At 48.1% G+C, this 16,276-nt stretch overlaps 3 protein-coding genes; all 3 read left to right on the top strand.

The window, feature by feature from the left end:
• Positions 1–23: 23 nt before the first annotated feature.
• Positions 24–2,695, top strand: GSTUM_00002953001 (uncharacterized protein; the record flags this gene model as incomplete). XM_002836512.2 has 6 exons in its annotated part: positions 24–749; positions 840–1,212; positions 1,267–1,508; positions 1,565–1,663; positions 1,714–2,516; positions 2,578–2,695. The coding sequence occupies exons 1-6, from the start codon at positions 309–311 to the stop codon at positions 2,693–2,695; spliced, it is 2,076 nt and encodes a 691-aa protein (XP_002836558.1). The 5' UTR covers positions 24–308.
• Positions 2,696–6,027: 3,332 nt separating this feature from the next.
• On the top strand, positions 6,028–8,066 carry GSTUM_00002952001 (uncharacterized protein). XM_002836511.2 has 7 exons: positions 6,028–6,107; positions 6,178–6,465; positions 6,548–6,726; positions 6,780–7,104; positions 7,161–7,304; positions 7,358–7,576; positions 7,629–8,066. Exons 2-7 carry the CDS (start codon positions 6,246–6,248, stop codon positions 7,781–7,783), a joined length of 1,242 nt encoding a protein of 413 aa, XP_002836557.1. The 5' UTR covers positions 6,028–6,107; positions 6,178–6,245; the 3' UTR covers positions 7,784–8,066.
• A 285-nt stretch (positions 8,067–8,351) lies between these two features.
• On the top strand, positions 8,352–9,780 carry GSTUM_00002951001 (uncharacterized protein; the record flags this gene model as incomplete). XM_002836510.2 has 2 exons in its annotated part: positions 8,352–8,461; positions 8,534–9,780. 2 exons carry the CDS (start codon positions 8,352–8,354, stop codon positions 9,693–9,695), a joined length of 1,272 nt encoding a protein of 423 aa, XP_002836556.1. The 3' UTR covers positions 9,696–9,780.
• Between the last annotated feature and the right edge of the window lie 6,496 nt (positions 9,781–16,276).

Raw genomic sequence — 16,276 nt, 5'->3', positions numbered from 1 at the left:
AGCTGAGCTGAGAAGAGAATTCGAGAAATTGTGCCCTTTTGCCTCCACCTCCCTCCTTCCCTCCTTCCCTCCCTATTCAATTCCTCAGCTAACTCTCTGTATCATACCCCTCTCGTCCTTCATTTCGTTTTTACTATTGCTTTGCTCTCCACACGCCCGTCTACCCCCTCTTCCAATCCCCCCCCCTCACTGCCTCGGATTTGCCTATCCACCAGCAGCTTCCATCCTCCGAGCTCATTCATTCTTATCCTCTGCCTTGAATTAGCTAGCCATACCCCCGATCACTAGCCCCCAACACCTACATAGCCATGCTCCGGCAGAGAGTCCTCTCGAGTTTTCACACAAACCCACTTACCCGCCAAATCTTCAAGCCATCGCCCCTCCTCCGCACCCTTCAAAAACTAAATACCCGGCGCGCGTCACCATCCCCATTATCCAATGCCTCGTTAAGAACCATCCCCGCACGGAGCAGCCCTCTACCCACACCGCATTCCCGGGCATCGGCAACGATAGCCCCCTCCAATGGCTCAAAAACACCTAAACGCAGTAAAGTAGTAAGATTTGTCTACAAAGCCTCGGCATTCTGTGGGTTTGCCGGGTTGACGGCGACGGGATTGGTTGTCGCATTTTTCATTTACGATGCTAGCACTTATAAAGAGGAGGCGGAGAAGTACGACATTGGAGTATCAGAATTGGCGTTGAATCCCAGGAGGGGCGGTCCTAAGAATTTGCCAATTGCGGAGGTGTTGGTATTATCCCGTTTTGCCCATCCACCGCCCTTCATGAGTGAGCGGGTATGATAAAATGACGGAAAAGCTGACACCTGGGAGCTGACTTAGGTGGACGACGAAGACGGTGAAGAAATGCTCAAGCAGAGAGATAAGCCCAGGTTGGTTGTTCTGGGATGCGGCTGGGGATCAGTTTCTCTGTTGAAGAATATAAATCCGGATAATTACCATATCACTGTCGTTTCGCCGAGCAATTACTTTCTGTACACACCTTTGCTGCCGAGCGCTACTGTTGGAACGTTGGAGCTCAGGTCCTTGGTTGAGCCGATTCGGAGAATCACGAGTAGGGTGAAGGGTCACTTTCTTAAAGCTAATGCGGAGGGGGTGGACTTCTCGGCAAAGTTAGTGGAGGTTTCCCAGACGCTGCCTAGTGGGGAGGTGAGGAGATTTTATTTGCCTTACGATAAGCTAGTCATTGGTGTCGGTGAGTAGCGTAAGGAGTTTCTAGGAATTGGGGTCCCCGTGCTGATGGAGACAGGATCCAAAACTCGGACACATGGAGTCGAGGGCTTGGAGAATGTGGAGTTTTTAAAGAATGTCGCGGATGCCAGGAAGATTAGGTCGAAGGTTATTGAGTGCTTCGAGAGAGCCTGCTTGCCATCTACTACCGATGAGGAACGGAGGAAATTGCTGTCGTTTGTGATTTGCGGGGGCGGGCCTACCGGAGTGGAGTTTGCGGCGGAACTTTTCGATATGCTGAATGAAGACCTCACTCTCGTGGTATGTCGCTCCCGGATACGCAGCTCTCTAACAGGACTAATCTAGACGCTGTCCAGTATCCGAAAATTCTCCGGAACGAGGTGTCCGTTCATGTCGTACAATCCCGTAGCCATATCCTGAACACATATGACGAGGCATTGTCGAGATATGCAGAGGTACTTTATTCAGAAGAATTTCGCGATATAATTGCTAATAGCTTGTGTAGGAGCGATTCGCCCGTGATCAAGTCGATGTTTTGACCAATGCCCGAGTCTCAAGAATCGAAAATGACAGGGTTATATTCACTCAGAAAGAAAAGGGGAGCGGAAAGGTTATCACCAAGGAACTTCCGTTCGGCATGTGCCTGTGGTCAACCGGCGTTGCCCAGACGGACTTTGCTGAGCACATCGCCAGCCAGCTTGAGTTACAACGTAATAAGCATGCACTAGAGACCGACTCGCATCTCAGATTACTTGGAACACCTCTAGGAGACGTCTACGCTATTGGAGATTGCTCCACTGTCCAAAATAATATTGCTAGTCACATAACACACTTTTTGAGGCAAATCGCTTGGGAGAAGGGTGCGGACCCGGAGAAGCTGGCCTTGGACTTTGGAATGTGGAGGAATGTGGCCACAAGAGTCAGGAAGAAGTTTCCTCAGGCTACCGATCATCTTAGACGACTGGACCGCTTGTTCGAGCAGTACGATGTGGATAAATCCGGAACTTTAGACTTTGACGAGCTCAAAGAGTTACTAAGCCAGATTGACAGCAAACTTACGAGTTTGCCTGCTACAGCTCAACGGGCACACCAGCAGGGGCAGTACCTAGCACGCAAATTCAACAAGTTGGCGCAAGCTGCCCCCGGATTGGCCGTGAACAATGTTACCGACGGAGACCTGGATGAGGCGGTATACAAGGGCTTTGAGTATAAACATTTTGGAAGTCTGGCTTATATAGGAAATGCAGCTGTATTCGACCTCAATGGGTTGTCCATTGGTGGGGGACTGATTTTCGTGTATCTCTGGAGGTAAGCCCTCATGCCGCGCCAGCTTTCGGATATCCGGTGGGTAGCTAACCGGGATCTCCAGATCTGTCTATTTCGCTCAGAGCGTCAGCCTCCGAACGAGAATGCTACTCGCTATGGACTGGGGGAAGAGGGCGCTGTTTGGCAGAGGTGAGATAAAGTTCCCTTTCCTGTGCGTCTAATGACCTGCTAACGTCTGATAGACTTGATGAACTTTTAAGCGTACTATACCAACATATCTGTGACCATTTCTTTTTCCCCCGTTCCCTATTTCTTCTTACAGTATGGCTGAAGTGTACCAATATTAGCTATCGCTGATACCTCTGCTACATTCTGCGCCTCTCGCTTATTTATCAGTGAATAGTTTACTTTTTCATCATCAAAATGTGCCAGCGTCTACTCATCTCCTATGTTTGAATATTTCCTTTCCTGTTATGGTTGTAAGTTGGAGCATAGTCTTGCACATAGTGCTGTCGGATAGAAAATGTAACTTTGTAAGTGATTTTTTGTTCTGTGTTGGCACTGTGTTGGAGTTGTACTGTACTGTTTCTATGCTATTTCTTGATGCTAGGGTTTTGTATTGAATTCGGACTTGATATTTGAGCATACCCTGAGTTGCGATGGCACTGAATTTCCTTCATTGCTTGCGATAGATGCATCATGTTGTCCAGGATGGTATCATATTGTAGATGACCAAGATCAGGGTTCGCATTATAGGGTGGTTTACAGTATTCTACAATGCTAATACCATAACTGTGAGGTGCGTGGAACGACTCATGGTGATCAACACAGACATTCGCAATCATGCTACACTGTTTACCGGTGTTCGTCACGAAAATCCATCGATGGAATTGTGGTATTCAGAATGGCTCTAGAACCCACTACCACAGAAACGAGAGAGAAGAATTATCAAGACAAGGAGCAAGCAATGGCGATAAATTCCCCCTACTTTTCCAGACCGATTGATAGAAAAAAAAAAACAAATTATTCCCCACATCCCGTTGGTTGTGACCCTCCCAGGGGCAAAATCCCGTGAACGAAGGTAACCCTATTTTATATTATACCTTCCATGCCCCCAGATAGACTACCGGTACTCGAGTACTCGTACCGGTAACCGCTCCGCCAAAACTCACACCGAGAAAACTGCCTACCCCGGAAGAGGTCCGACAGTAAACGATAATTTAAATTGCAGCTGTAAGGTACAGTACAGCACTGTACAACACCGGCAGAGAAGGCCTTTTTACCCCAAGTTTTCCCTCTGGACAATTGTGGGGCCGCTGAAAATTGGAAACTACGGTAGCGAGATCCTTGCCAGCTGCCCTGCTGGTTTGGGTCTAGAACTTGTGGAAACTGGAGGTCTTTTGGAGGTATGATATGATGTCCCAAGAGTGAGTCACAGTAATACGGTATTAATAACAAATGGAAAGTCGCGAGTCGGAATTGAAAATATCACAGCACAATTCTGTATGAGTTCGCTGGGATGGTGAAAGTTCCCTCCGGAGCTTGATTCTCACTTGTGCAATTGGGTGAAAGTTCAAGGAGTTGGGGTTGGTGGTTTGACTCTTGGGGCATTGTAGAATGGAATAGTCTACGGGATTTCTTTCAGGCAACGTGAGAGATTGATCAGATAATTGGGATCGCTGGCCTATCCATTATCCTCCGGGTGTTAAGGAACCCCCCCCAGAGTATAGTAAAGCATTTTCTAAGATACAGTGCTAGGTTAACCTTCTTACATCCCCCCCTCCATCCATTTTTTCTTCCCCCCTTTCCAAGTTCTACATGCATTCTTAATAGATGTTACAGGTGGGGTTATGGAATGCCACGGCACTGCACTGTACGGCAGTGTATCGTGCCCCTGGTACTGTGTGTGAACATGCTTCTGAAGACTTGTCGATCGAGTGATAATTGGGGGATCCTTTCAGTTTGCCATAGATCGTGATTCTGTGGTGGAATTGCACCGACGTAGATTGTAAAGGAAAGTTTTAGTATGGTACAAGTATGATTGCGAGTAGGAATTTTTTTTTTTTGCGGAGTTGGGTTTTTGGTGGGCACCTTGGTAGGTACGTTTTTCTCTGCCAAATACCTCTCCCAAGGAAAACTTAAATGCGTATGATAATAATTATCATATTTCCCCTTCCCTGCGAGTTGAAACACTATCAATCTGATTTGGGGGTGTGTGGGGATATCTTGCAGTGCTCGCTGTGAGTGGGTTTCGTAGAAATTGGGAATTTGTGTCTATGGTACCTGCATGGAGGTGACCTAGTTGAGCGGTAGGGGTTCCTGGGTTTCCACTTGGCAAATATCATACTGGTGTCATGGATAAAGGCTAGCTTTTTCAGATGTGAACCGATGTGGTAGTTTATGTGGGTTTAGAACTCATTACTGGTATTACATGACGATATTGAAGTGGGGATGTACGAGTACTATCGTAAGACTCTTTTCTGGCTCTTGCGGTTGGGATAATTTACCTGTTATTCCAAGACGTAGAATAGGTATGATACAGTGGAACCTCTGATGTGTACCGCTACCAGAGCGTTCAACACTTCACTAACTCTTGGGCTCGTAGATTTGCACTATTTGGTGTATGGAGGTTCTATCTGAAGACTCTCTGTTAGAAAAAAAGTAGCACAAAAAACTAGGTTAATAAAAAGAACAAGTACCTAGATAGAGAGACTAGCACAGTCACTTGAACGGTATTTCAGCGAATTACGCATACAGATCCTATACCTGATTACAGTCCCCTTGGTTCGGAATCTGAGTGATGGATTACTAGAGAGTTGGCTGATCAAGAATTGGTTGTCATGGTCAATCATGCTGAGAGTGAGTACGGTACATAGCTGTCCAGGAAGGGGAAGGGAGCACAGCAGACCAGCCTCGCAGGTGCTAGGTTCAGACGAGGAATTGAAGGAGGAGGGATTGACAGTAACCCGGGAACTAATTCGGAAGCCTTTGGAGGATAAAGCAATCAATATAGGTGCTCTAACGGTGTTAGAAACACTCTAGGAAATAGAGAGGATACGGAAAGTACAGACTCCAAGAATCTATTACACAAAGGAACACCACGTCACACTTCGCTACTAAAACTAGTGTGGGGTTTTGGCTATTAATTGCGGTATCCAGAATTGTACTCCCCCGATGTATTCTCCATACATGCAACTATATGTAGGTTCACCCGCCTCACAGTCACACGATATCACTCGGCCCTTGAGACGGGTTTCCTATGCCAATATCCCCCCTTCTTTCCATGTTCCCTTTAATTCCACACCCAAGTCACTCCCGACGCTGGAATTAACGGAGTTTCTACTGTAGTATATTTCCACCATCAAATTTCAGTCGAGTGAGAGTGGTCGGGGGGGGGGCGCGGTAGCCCCGCAACGCGTGAGGACATCACCTGAGAGGCTCAGAATCGGTGAACCATATCTTGGCATTCTCCCTCGCGTCAACTCAGATTTCAATTTACCTCGTCAAACTTTCAACTAACCCGCCAACAACGCCTTTATCATCTTTACTTCCTCGACCCCCGAGACTAAAGAACTGACAATGGGCAACTTCAAGAAATACCTGGAATCTTCCATCTTTGATGAACATGAGATTGTAAGGTTTACTTATTCAATTTTATTTCTTTTCCGACTAAATTTCGGGGCGCGTTGTGCTAACGATACAGAAAATTCGAAGGTCACTTACCGCATCCTAGCGCGCAAACTCGAAATACATGTCAACGTCGCGAAGCAGATGCTCTACGAGTTTCACAGGTGTCATAAGAAGAATAATGAGAGTATCTATGCTACCTACATCATCACCGGCGAGCTGAAGGTCATTGAAGAGGCCGGGGGTGATGAGGACGAGGATGAGGATATGAGCGGGAGCCCCTTTGAGATTACGCCGCGGGAAAATAAGGAGAAGTTTAGGTATCAGAAGATTGTCAGGTTGGTTGGTGAGGAGAGACTCGAAGGTTTGTTTTCTTGGACTTTTTTTTGTTTTTCCTGATGATGGTTTGGGGGAGCGAATAAGTAGCTAACGTGAGGGGATTTCAGAAGTTAAAGCCGAAATTGAAAATATCAAGACCGTTCATGTTTATAGTCTTGGACCGAGTAGGATTAGAGATTTGTGTGTGTTGTCAGCTTGCTCTGAGAGGGTTCGCTCGGAATTCGTTTACGAGGATGAACAGGCTGCGGGGAGAGTCTACGGCATGATAGTTAATCATCTGGCGATCGTGAGCCTCTTAGCCCTGTTGCTGGCACGGGATTTGTGCTAACTAAGTTATAGAAAGCCCCAAGACCCATCAGACCCCCAGTTAGACCGCACGCCATGGCTATCCCGACAGCGTCGAAGGCCAATGAGAAGGCTGGAACGAAGGAAAAAGCTGAAGCCAAGTCGAACCCGGATACGAAGACTAAGGCGAAACATGAACCTGAGACCAAAATAGAGAAGAAGCCTGCTCCTGCTCAGATGAAGCGTTCTCAATCGACAACTAAAGCTGCGCAGAAGAGACAGGGACCTTCTAATCTGTTTACTTCATGGAGTAATGCTTCCAACAAGAAGGCAGAATCCAATCCTTCTTCAACCGCGCATAGTCCTAAAACTGAGGAAGGTGTGTTATACTCACATTTTACGATTGCCGTGGTGGATGCTAATTGGTGATTTTAGTCTCAGTCAGAATGGATCTTGATAGTGAAGAAGAGAGTGATTCTGAACTTACTCTTCTTAGAGATGCTGCTGAAGATGCCAGAAAGAGAAGAGAGAAATACGATGAACTTACTAAAATGATGGAGATGAGTGATGATGATGAAGGTATGTTTTGCGCTTGCTAACTTGATTGTCTGGGAGGTACTAACAGTTGGCAGATATCAAACCCAAGCCTAAAAGGAGAGTAAAGGAAGAAGTGAGTGAGGAAGAGGAAGAAGAAGCGGAAGAAATTCAAGAAGTTGAAACGCCCCCAGAAAGCAAGCCTGTCGAACTCCCTACTGGCAGTGTTGTGAACGCTGTCACCGAAGGCGGGAGAAGACGCGGGAGGAGAAAGGTCAACAAAAAGATCCAAGTTAAGGATGAGGATGGGTATCTCGGTAAGTATATGTTTTATTATCCGCTATTCCATACAAACTGACACTTCTTTAGTCACAAAGTTTGAACCTGCGTGGGAATCCTTTTCAGAAGAGGAGCCTGCGCCAAAGCCTAAGCCGAAGCCCAAGACTGCTCCAAAGAGTAAAAAGAAAAACGCAGGACCTGTGACTGGGCAAGGGAGTATCAACTCTTACTTTTTCAAAAAGTAATCCGCATCACTCAATACCGTGCGCTTATTTGCCAATCTTATACCCATTATCACCGGCTCCTACTTTTCTCTTTTTGTTATATCCTGTGGAACTGCCAGGTGGAGGTGGACTTCGGTGGAATTGGAAGTTTGCCTCTTGTTGCTGCATTTGGTTTGATTTTTGTACATTTTCAAGTTTACATTTTGCTAGACTTTCAATGATCGGGATGGTCAGAGGGGAACGGGAGTTTGTTGTCGGGTTGTACCTTAGAGATTCATATGGCTAATTAGTGGCAAGATCATGTAGCATTACTCGGAGTTTATTCTGGTTTTTGGTGATACCGATATGAGTGGCGGATCTGTGTGAAATACGGCATGGCTTATGGGACTTTCGGGTACCAATGTTCCAAGAGAAAGACGTTGCCTTGTCGGTGCTAGTATTGCACCTCCAGGGGAAATAATTTTGTGAATCATGTGACCGGCTAGCAGGGTAACCCCACCAGGCCAAAATTTCATCCTTTCTTTTCTTCTACATTCGGAACTCAGCCAGCAATCTTAACTCATCTACATTCGACTCTCTACAACCTACAATGACCAGCAGACAACCCTCCCGAAAAGGTAAAAAAGCCTGGCGCAAGAATGTCGATATCACCGATGTTAGTGCCGGCCTCGAGAGTCTCCGCGAAGAGATAATTCAAGGGTAATCCACCTCCCACTCCATCCTGGTCCATCTAGTATCTTTTTTTTTACAACTACTGAATGGATTGCATAGTGGAGTTGTTAAGGAAAAGACCAACGACCAGCTCTTTACCCTGGACACCACTGGCGACATCGCTATCGCAAAGTCATTCACTAAAAAGCTCAAATCCGACGAGATCCTATCATCCCGTAGTGCTCTTCCAGCAATAGAGGGGCGAAAGCGGGCCCACCCCACGGCCACATCTACAATTCGTGGCACCGGCATCCTCCCCATTAAAAAGCGTCGCAGCAATGGCGTTTCCTACAAAGACCTCGATCGTCTCCGCTCCATTGCTACAAACCCCTCATCCCATTACAACTCCCGCGACAAAGATGCTCCAGAGTTAAAGATAGATTACGACCCTTGGGCGACACCCATAGCGCCGGAGGAAAATATTGCGGAAAAGTACCGAGCCAAGGGGCTAACCTTCCTGGAAGCGCCGGCAGTGGTGAAGGAGCCGAAGACACTAAAGCAACCACCCGTATCTCTTGCCCAAACCGGAAAACCAGTTCCAGCTGTGCGCCTCCCGGAAGCGGGAATAAGCTACAACCCGGAATTCGAAAAATGGGATGCGCTTCTCCGCACGGAGGGCGAAAAGGCTGTGGAAGATGAGAAGAAGCGCCTGGAAGAAGTTAAGGAGCGTGAGCGAATACAAGCTCTAGCGGCAATACCAGAACCCGAGCCCGTTAGTGAAAGCGAGAGCGACAGCAACAGCGATGGGGAAGCACCGTTTATCAAGAGGAAACAACCAGAACGCAAAACACAGGCTCAGCGCAATAAACAACGCCGCCAAAAGGCTCAGGAGCTATCCACCCTTCGAGCAAAACTGGCAAAAGAACAGGCGGCGGAGTTATCACTCCTACGAAAGTACACCAAAGACGCCTATCGGACTGGCGCCCTCGCCCATGCCAAGAGTAAGGATGTCACGGATGTGGAGGACAATGAGAAGAACCCGAAACTCATGCGCAAGCACAGGTTCGGGAAGGTTGGGATGGGGAAGGCGCCCTTGGAAGTTCAGTTGCCCGAGGAGCTGGCGGATTCGCTCAGGACGTTGAAGCCCGAGGGGAGTCTGCTCAGGGATAGGTTCCGCAGTTTGAGGGAGAGGGGGGTAGTCGAGTGTAGAGCTAGGGTCATTGAGAGGAGGAAGTATGCCAAGAAGGTTAGTGAGAGGTGGAGTTATAAAGACTTTAAATAGGTTTGGAACTCTGGATAGATCAGGAAGCGGTCGATGTACGATATACGATATAAAAGCTAATTGCCCATACTATCATTCCACAATACTTGGTTTCAAGAACGGCATCAGGAAATTCAATCGATTCAAAGAGTGATAACAACACGACACCATTCCACTGCAAAAGCAGTAACCAATTCTAGAACACCTACCCAAAAACAACATCAATTACAAGGTCTCCCCACCACCACCCAGTCCACAAGTTGACCTTAAAAGCTCTCAGCCAACACCTCCGCCCAGCGGCAATCCTCCCAATACTTCCTAACCCGAACCTCCCAACGAATACGTATGGAAGCCAACACCCTGGCCAATATCGTAGCCCGCAACATACGTCATAAGTTATCACTCTCCAATTACCACGTGTGATTCCGCCTACTCGTGTGTTTAGGGAATTCCCGGATGGCTTGTCGTGAACGACCATCTATCGTGCTCCGCCTTCGCCTTCGCTCTTGTGGCCGCACGCCGCGGCCGGATCTTTTGCGCCGGACCAGGAGGGGAGTGGATTTTTACGCCGTCTTTTCCGTCTCACTACTGTCCCTACTACCCTACCGGTATGTCGTTGCCTGATGGACGAACGGTATCATATTTCAATATATATATATATAATACCACTCTTGAATAAAATACCCATCGTGCGAAATTCACGAAGCAGCTCCGGTGACACACGCGCGGTCACCATTCACACGTGTGGGTTCTCGAGATGTCAGAGGTGGGGGGATGCATGGCGCGCACTTTCCTGTTGCGCCTTTTTTCTTTCCGTGATATATCGCCCTCCTTGCCACCGGCGGAAGAGAAGAAATCTACCGGGAAAGGAATGGAAGAGCCAAGTGTAGAGGAGGATAATCGAATTCTGACATATCATACCATCTCAATGCTGATCCGGTGGGATCCTTTTGTTCGGCGTTGGAACACAATAACTACGATACTGCGCTTGCCGCCTGTGACGGCCCCCCGCCGGGGCTCGGTCAATTGAGCTGTAGATTAAGCAATCGCCGATTTGAGCGGGAACGATATATCATATTTCGCGACCAGTCATGGCTACCAAGACAGTACTATAGTAATCTACGAGCACGCAACGGCAAAAAGAGATAAAAGATAGTCTATTGTAGTAATTTCCGGGCATCAGAGTTCTGAGAGAACCCCACGACATCGGATCAACAGAACATCTGAAGACGCCTGCGGGGTGTGCGCGCGCGAGATAAGTTAAGCTCCCGGAGGACAACCTTGCAAGAGGTGGAGGAATCAGGATCAGCGAATGTATTCTGTCAATTTTTACGGGTTGGTCGGTATAGGCTGAATCTATCTTATCTTACCGCCTGCTCGCTCGCTCGCTTGGGTAAGATTGGCTGACGGTCTTTGGATCGGTCTATCCACCTTACTTGTATCATAACCAAATTTCCAAAAGTTTGTATTTTTTTCTCCTCCAAAAACCGGAGTAAAGGAGGTATCTGGGCCCCGTTGAGTCCAGAGTGCTCTCTCTGTTTAGACTATAAAGTTCCTCCACTTATATGTATGATACAGAGCTAGTGTTTGCAGCAGTATGCAGCTTTATGTTCAGCGGTCTAGTTGTGCTTATCCAATACCCTAGCCAGCTGGAACCTCAGGTCCCGCACGATAGACGGGGACTTGGTCCAAGTTACGAAATGAGATCGTCGAACGAAGGGAGGGGAAGGGAGGTGAAACATCTGTGTCAGTGGTAATCTCGTTGTGGGATATTATATCGGTCGTCTCTCTACAATACCGGTAGGAGTACGATAAGACATTAAACGAACTTTCTGCCCCGCAGAGTTAGTTCATCGAAGGCACTATGATAGATGAGCGATCGCGAGTACGATACGATAGAAAGGCTAGACACCCCCTTGGGCATTTTACCCAGCTCCCTCTTGCAAAAACTCTGAAATCGTACCTTGAGATACGGCGGTGTGATATCATACCAGATATTATGATGGCTTTAAACATACAAAACCCTAACCCTACACCAAACCCCGAACCCCAAACAAAACGAAAAAGATAACGAACCCGCCCATCCACCACCCCCCCGGAATAGGAATCCGTCAATTTATCTTATCTACAATACCTACTGTATCCATCTAAATTATTGTGTGGAGGTTGCACAAAAATGTTAGCTAGCGCATCGCTTAAGTGAGCCCCCCCGCAACGTGGAGTCGAAACAATAAATCGGGTATGAAAAACAAGAATGCTGGAGTTAAAACAAGTGAGTGAATGATCAGCTGTTTTTTTTCTTTCTTTCTTTCTTTCTTTCTTTCGGGGGTTTATGGATGGTGAATTGTGCCTTGTGATCCTTTCCTTTCCTTTCTTCTTTTCCTCCTCCACCTGGAGTTTTTAAGGCTGTCTTTAGTTCTGCCTGCCCTGTCCTGCCCGCCTGCGGGAAGGGCGGGGGAGGGGGTGAGTTGTTTGTGGTCCGGTGGTGCGGTAGAGTGGAGTGTTTATTTGTTCGCCGTGCAACCAACCCCCTTTTAGAAATACTAATTATTCCCCACCCCCCCACCCCCAATGCCAATCCCATAATCCGAGTGATACTGCATGACTGCTTCAACCTCTCTCCTCCCCTCCCTGCCAAATACCTGTACCCTATTAATTAGGGAGAACCACCTAGCGCTAGTAAGTACGCTCAAATAATATTTCTTATCCCAGTTTTGTCCCCAAGTCGCACTCAGACGTGATTGATATGATATGCTAGTTCTTTCTAGTCGCGATGAAGTCTTTCAGAGGCTCTGAATTTGGCGCACTTGCAGGTCTCACCTCAGGTGCTTCTTATTTCAACATAAGAGTGACCAGGCAGTTCTCCTCAGTAAACACGGTGGCCTAGACCTGCGCACGGCAACCCCCCCATCAGACAACCCCATTCCGTTCCTGACCGACTACTCGAGTAGGCCATTTTCCCCACATCCAACTTACACATTGGCAAACCGGCGTACAAACCACAACAAGCTGGCCAAAGGGAATCGGTTCCGACAAGCCACAAAGAACCATTACCACGCCATTGGCCTCTTTGCTTTTTACTCGAGTATTGATGTGGTCTTCAGGAACACAGGAATCTGGGGTAACGCAAGTTGGGTGTTCTTTTCTCTTTTCTCTTCTTCTTTTTTATGACATTTCCTTTCGCCTTGCTAAAAAGCACTTTTTCCTGCGTCACGGTGCGTTTGGCGTGATTGTGAGGTTGTGGGGTCTTGTTTGGCTATTGGGTGGGAATGGCGGTTGGGTGGTTACATGGTGGGTTTGTCGGTGTTTAGGGCTTAGGTTGGCTTGGGGGGATGTTGGGGGTGGTGGTGGAATAAGGGACGGATGGGGTGAGCAAGGGGAGGGAAGCGGTTGTTGAACGCTACTCCTACTCCTACTATCGTATTCGGTTGCTTATGTCAAGTCCAGTATTATTCGAGTGCTGGTCCTCGTGCATGGCTGGTGAATCCAGAAACCGTACTCGTAGCTCCTCACCCGTGAGTGGTGGTATGAGCCCGAGGAAAAAGAGTTTTCCAGTTCACTTGCCATGTCCGAGTCGAGCTCCTCCAGTACTCGTACTCCCTCCCAGTGACGACAGTTCTACGCTGTGGGAAAGAAAGAAAAAAAACTCGACAAGAACCTAGGGGATCCCCCGGGCTTTTGAATTACTCCTACCTACGCGTGTATATGAAGGTCTCTCTCTCCCAGCCCGAGTCCTTATCTTAAATTAGGGCCAGAAGCCAGTCGTTGGACGTTTTCCGTAAATAAATAAATCATACCCGACCGTGTTCCGCTCGTTGGAAAACCTTTTAGTCACCAACTTATCTTTGATAACGGAACCACAGGGAGAAAAGGGATTTTCTTTCTCCGGACCATGAGAACCCCAGTCCAGTGGCGTTGCTCCGGTTGTGAACCAGGCTGGGTGTGGTGATGCATTGTAAGCTTAAAATACCGTCGCAGTTATTTTAACGAGCAACGACGGCGGCGTAGGCAATACCGGTACCGTACTCGAGTATGGTGTCGTACGAGTAGTCAGTGGATTGTGCTGTTTGTCTTGGAGCGCTACAGCCTTCGAGAAGTACTCGAGTACAGTCCCGGCTGGAGCCACTTCAATACGGTGAAAGTGGAGAGGGCTCTCATGGTCTTTCGTGGAGTTGAATACCGTATTTCTACCCTTGTCGGAGGGGTGCCGTAACCTCCTAGACTAAATCTTCTGTATGCCTGGTGTGTCTGTACGACTTCCGCAATACTGGCGGAATACAGTGGGTTCGAGCGATCCACGAAACCTAGGGCCGGGTAGGAAAAGGCCCAAACAAGCAACACGGTATGACAACTCAAAGTTTCTCTGCGGCTCTGAAAAAAAGGCAGGGGGGTGGTGTTGTGTATGCGGGGGTAGTTGGATTGCCACCTCAACCAACTTGGCCCTTATTATTTTTATTTTTGTTTCCTCTTATTTTATGCCTCAACTACTCGTGCCTCCGAGCTGAGAATTGGCATTCGTTTGCCCTTTTTACGGGCCTGCAGCACCCATGCGCGGAGACACGAGTAGCTGCTGGCCCCTCCACCGCGTCCCCTTAACGTGCAATAGGATGGATATACTACGGTATGATATAGTGCTATGAGCCTTGCTTGTCAACTCTCTACTCGAATAGAGATACACCGAGCTTCTCGTGACGGGGGAGAGGGTAAAGGGTGAGGGTTAACCTCCGGTCGAACCTTGCTTCCGTCACTCTGCTTGCGAGCGAAGGGTAGTTGTTGAGTTAAACAAACGGTCAGCGGCAATTGAACTCCGCAATATATGCCGCAGAATAATTAAAGAAAAGATTCCACGGGGCGGGGTGATTGGGGGAGACGCAATACCGGTTACTGGTATTAACTGCTCTTAGTGAGTGTTTTGCCCCATACTCCAAGTAATTCTGATTTGAACTTGACACTTTCAAATGCAACCAGCCGCCTTTTTCTAAACTGTCCTATGCTAGCACGAGCCTCCTCCCCCCCCCACATGCTCTGACCCTCTACGAGTACTCGTATGGTTTCGGTCGGATAGACTACTCGTAGAGTTGACAATGGTTTGTTTTTCTGCAAATCGGGGGTTTTACCCACTAATCTGCGATCTTCGCGAGTAAGCAGCGAGTGCTTTTCGTCCTAAAGCGGGGAGAGAAGGACGTCACAATTCTGAGTGGGAATAATAACGGGAGAAACACGCAGTACCAGATAGCAAGAAGCAGGGGGAACGGCAGTAGCATCGCGGTTCACCACCAATTCGGTCAAAAGACCCAAGTTAGAAGCTTGATAAAAAAACTTCTCATGCAAAGTTACCCTCCAAACTGGTACTGTGCGGTGGCGATCCCCACAATAACGACTCGAGCTTTCACACCGCCAAACGAGCAATTAACCCGTAGAATTCCGATAGGGCTGATATTTGAGATTTTGAGGCGCTTGGTGGGTTGTTCCTGCCTTGTTGAAAGGGTTTGCGAGGGTGAGCGAAGCCAGCAAGCGAGAGTCCTGGATAAAGCAGTCCGATGCAGGTGCGGATGTAGGCGTGGGTGGATTGGTGGCCACTACTCGTACGGTACTTGTAGGAATTTTTTTCAATCAGGGATCCGCCACCCATTCTCAGGGATTGACGATGAGATGAGGGCGAGGAGCGGAAGAGGAGCCGTTTACTCGTACTGGTTGCAGGAGGATAGCCACAGGATACAGCACCGGTGCAGCTTGCAGCAGTACTGGCTTGCAGTAAACTTTACCTTTTCCTTGCACCCTATTTTGTTTTTTTGATATTCAGCAGGAGGCGAAATCACTATCATCTCGACTCATCCCACACTCACACTCACTCACTCATTCATCCACTACGCTTACTCGTAGCCATTTGAGGGGTGAAAAGCAACTATTGAGTGCATAACACCGAGATGCTCTCCACACCAAGCAAGCGTACGCGTAGCCCATCCATACCCATAGCTGTTCTGTGATGGGGCGGGGAGACTCCCCAGAACACCTCCTTTCCTCCTCCATTCCACTAGTGGATATCTTCCCTGGCTACAAATATGGTCAATCAATCGCTTCCCTTTCTACTGACCACCTCTCACTGGCAATTGCCATTTTCTTTTTTTCACTACCCTACGGTATCTTCCCACACCTACCTTGATACCCCCCCTACCCCCCCCCCTCCCCCCAGCTACCATAGCCACCCCTCCAGCCATGATAAGGATCCCAAGCAGCCGCACAAATCGTGTTGGATAAGAGCGGGATTTTCCCTGTCTCCCCCATACTTCAAACCCTGACTGGTCTGAATGATTGATCTCGATCCAGCAGCGATGTTATCCTCACTTTTACGATCGGGGGAGAAGGGGCGTATTGAGCATTCACCTTTCTCGTCAGCGTACGGCGAGACGAGGAGTGATTGCTTCCAGAGACATACCGTTGTTGACCGGGGAGACGGTGGTGATAATGATGACAACGGGAGTGATGATGTTTCTGTCGAGTCTTCGTCGATAGTGTCTTCTGGGGACGAGGAGAATGAAAATAATCCCTTGCTTCCCATATTCTCTGCTGCTCAGCTTGGTATGAGGAATTTGCCCTTACCC

This window comes from Tuber melanosporum (assembly GCF_000151645.1).
Source record: "Tuber melanosporum whole genome shotgun sequence assembly, scaffold_149, strain Mel28".
NCBI classification, from domain to species: Eukaryota; Fungi; Ascomycota; class Pezizomycetes; order Pezizales; family Tuberaceae; genus Tuber; species Tuber melanosporum.
The sequence above is the reverse complement of the archived record's forward strand: the minus strand, read 5'-3'. Positions and strand labels throughout refer to the sequence as shown.

What these genes read in the sequence shown, in the direction of transcription:
- GSTUM_00002952001 (XM_002836511.2), top strand. Translation starts at nt 6,246, where the DNA reads ATGCTCTACGAGTTTCACAGGTGTCATAAGAAGAATAATGAGAGTATC. An exon ending in GATGAGTGATGATGATGAAG is followed by an intron (nt 7,305 to 7,357) that starts GTATGTTTTGCG and finishes AACAGTTGGCAG; the next exon opens with ATATCAAACCCAAGCCTAAA. An exon ending in GGATGAGGATGGGTATCTCG is followed by an intron (nt 7,577 to 7,628) that starts GTAAGTATATGT and finishes ACACTTCTTTAG; the next exon opens with TCACAAAGTTTGAACCTGCG.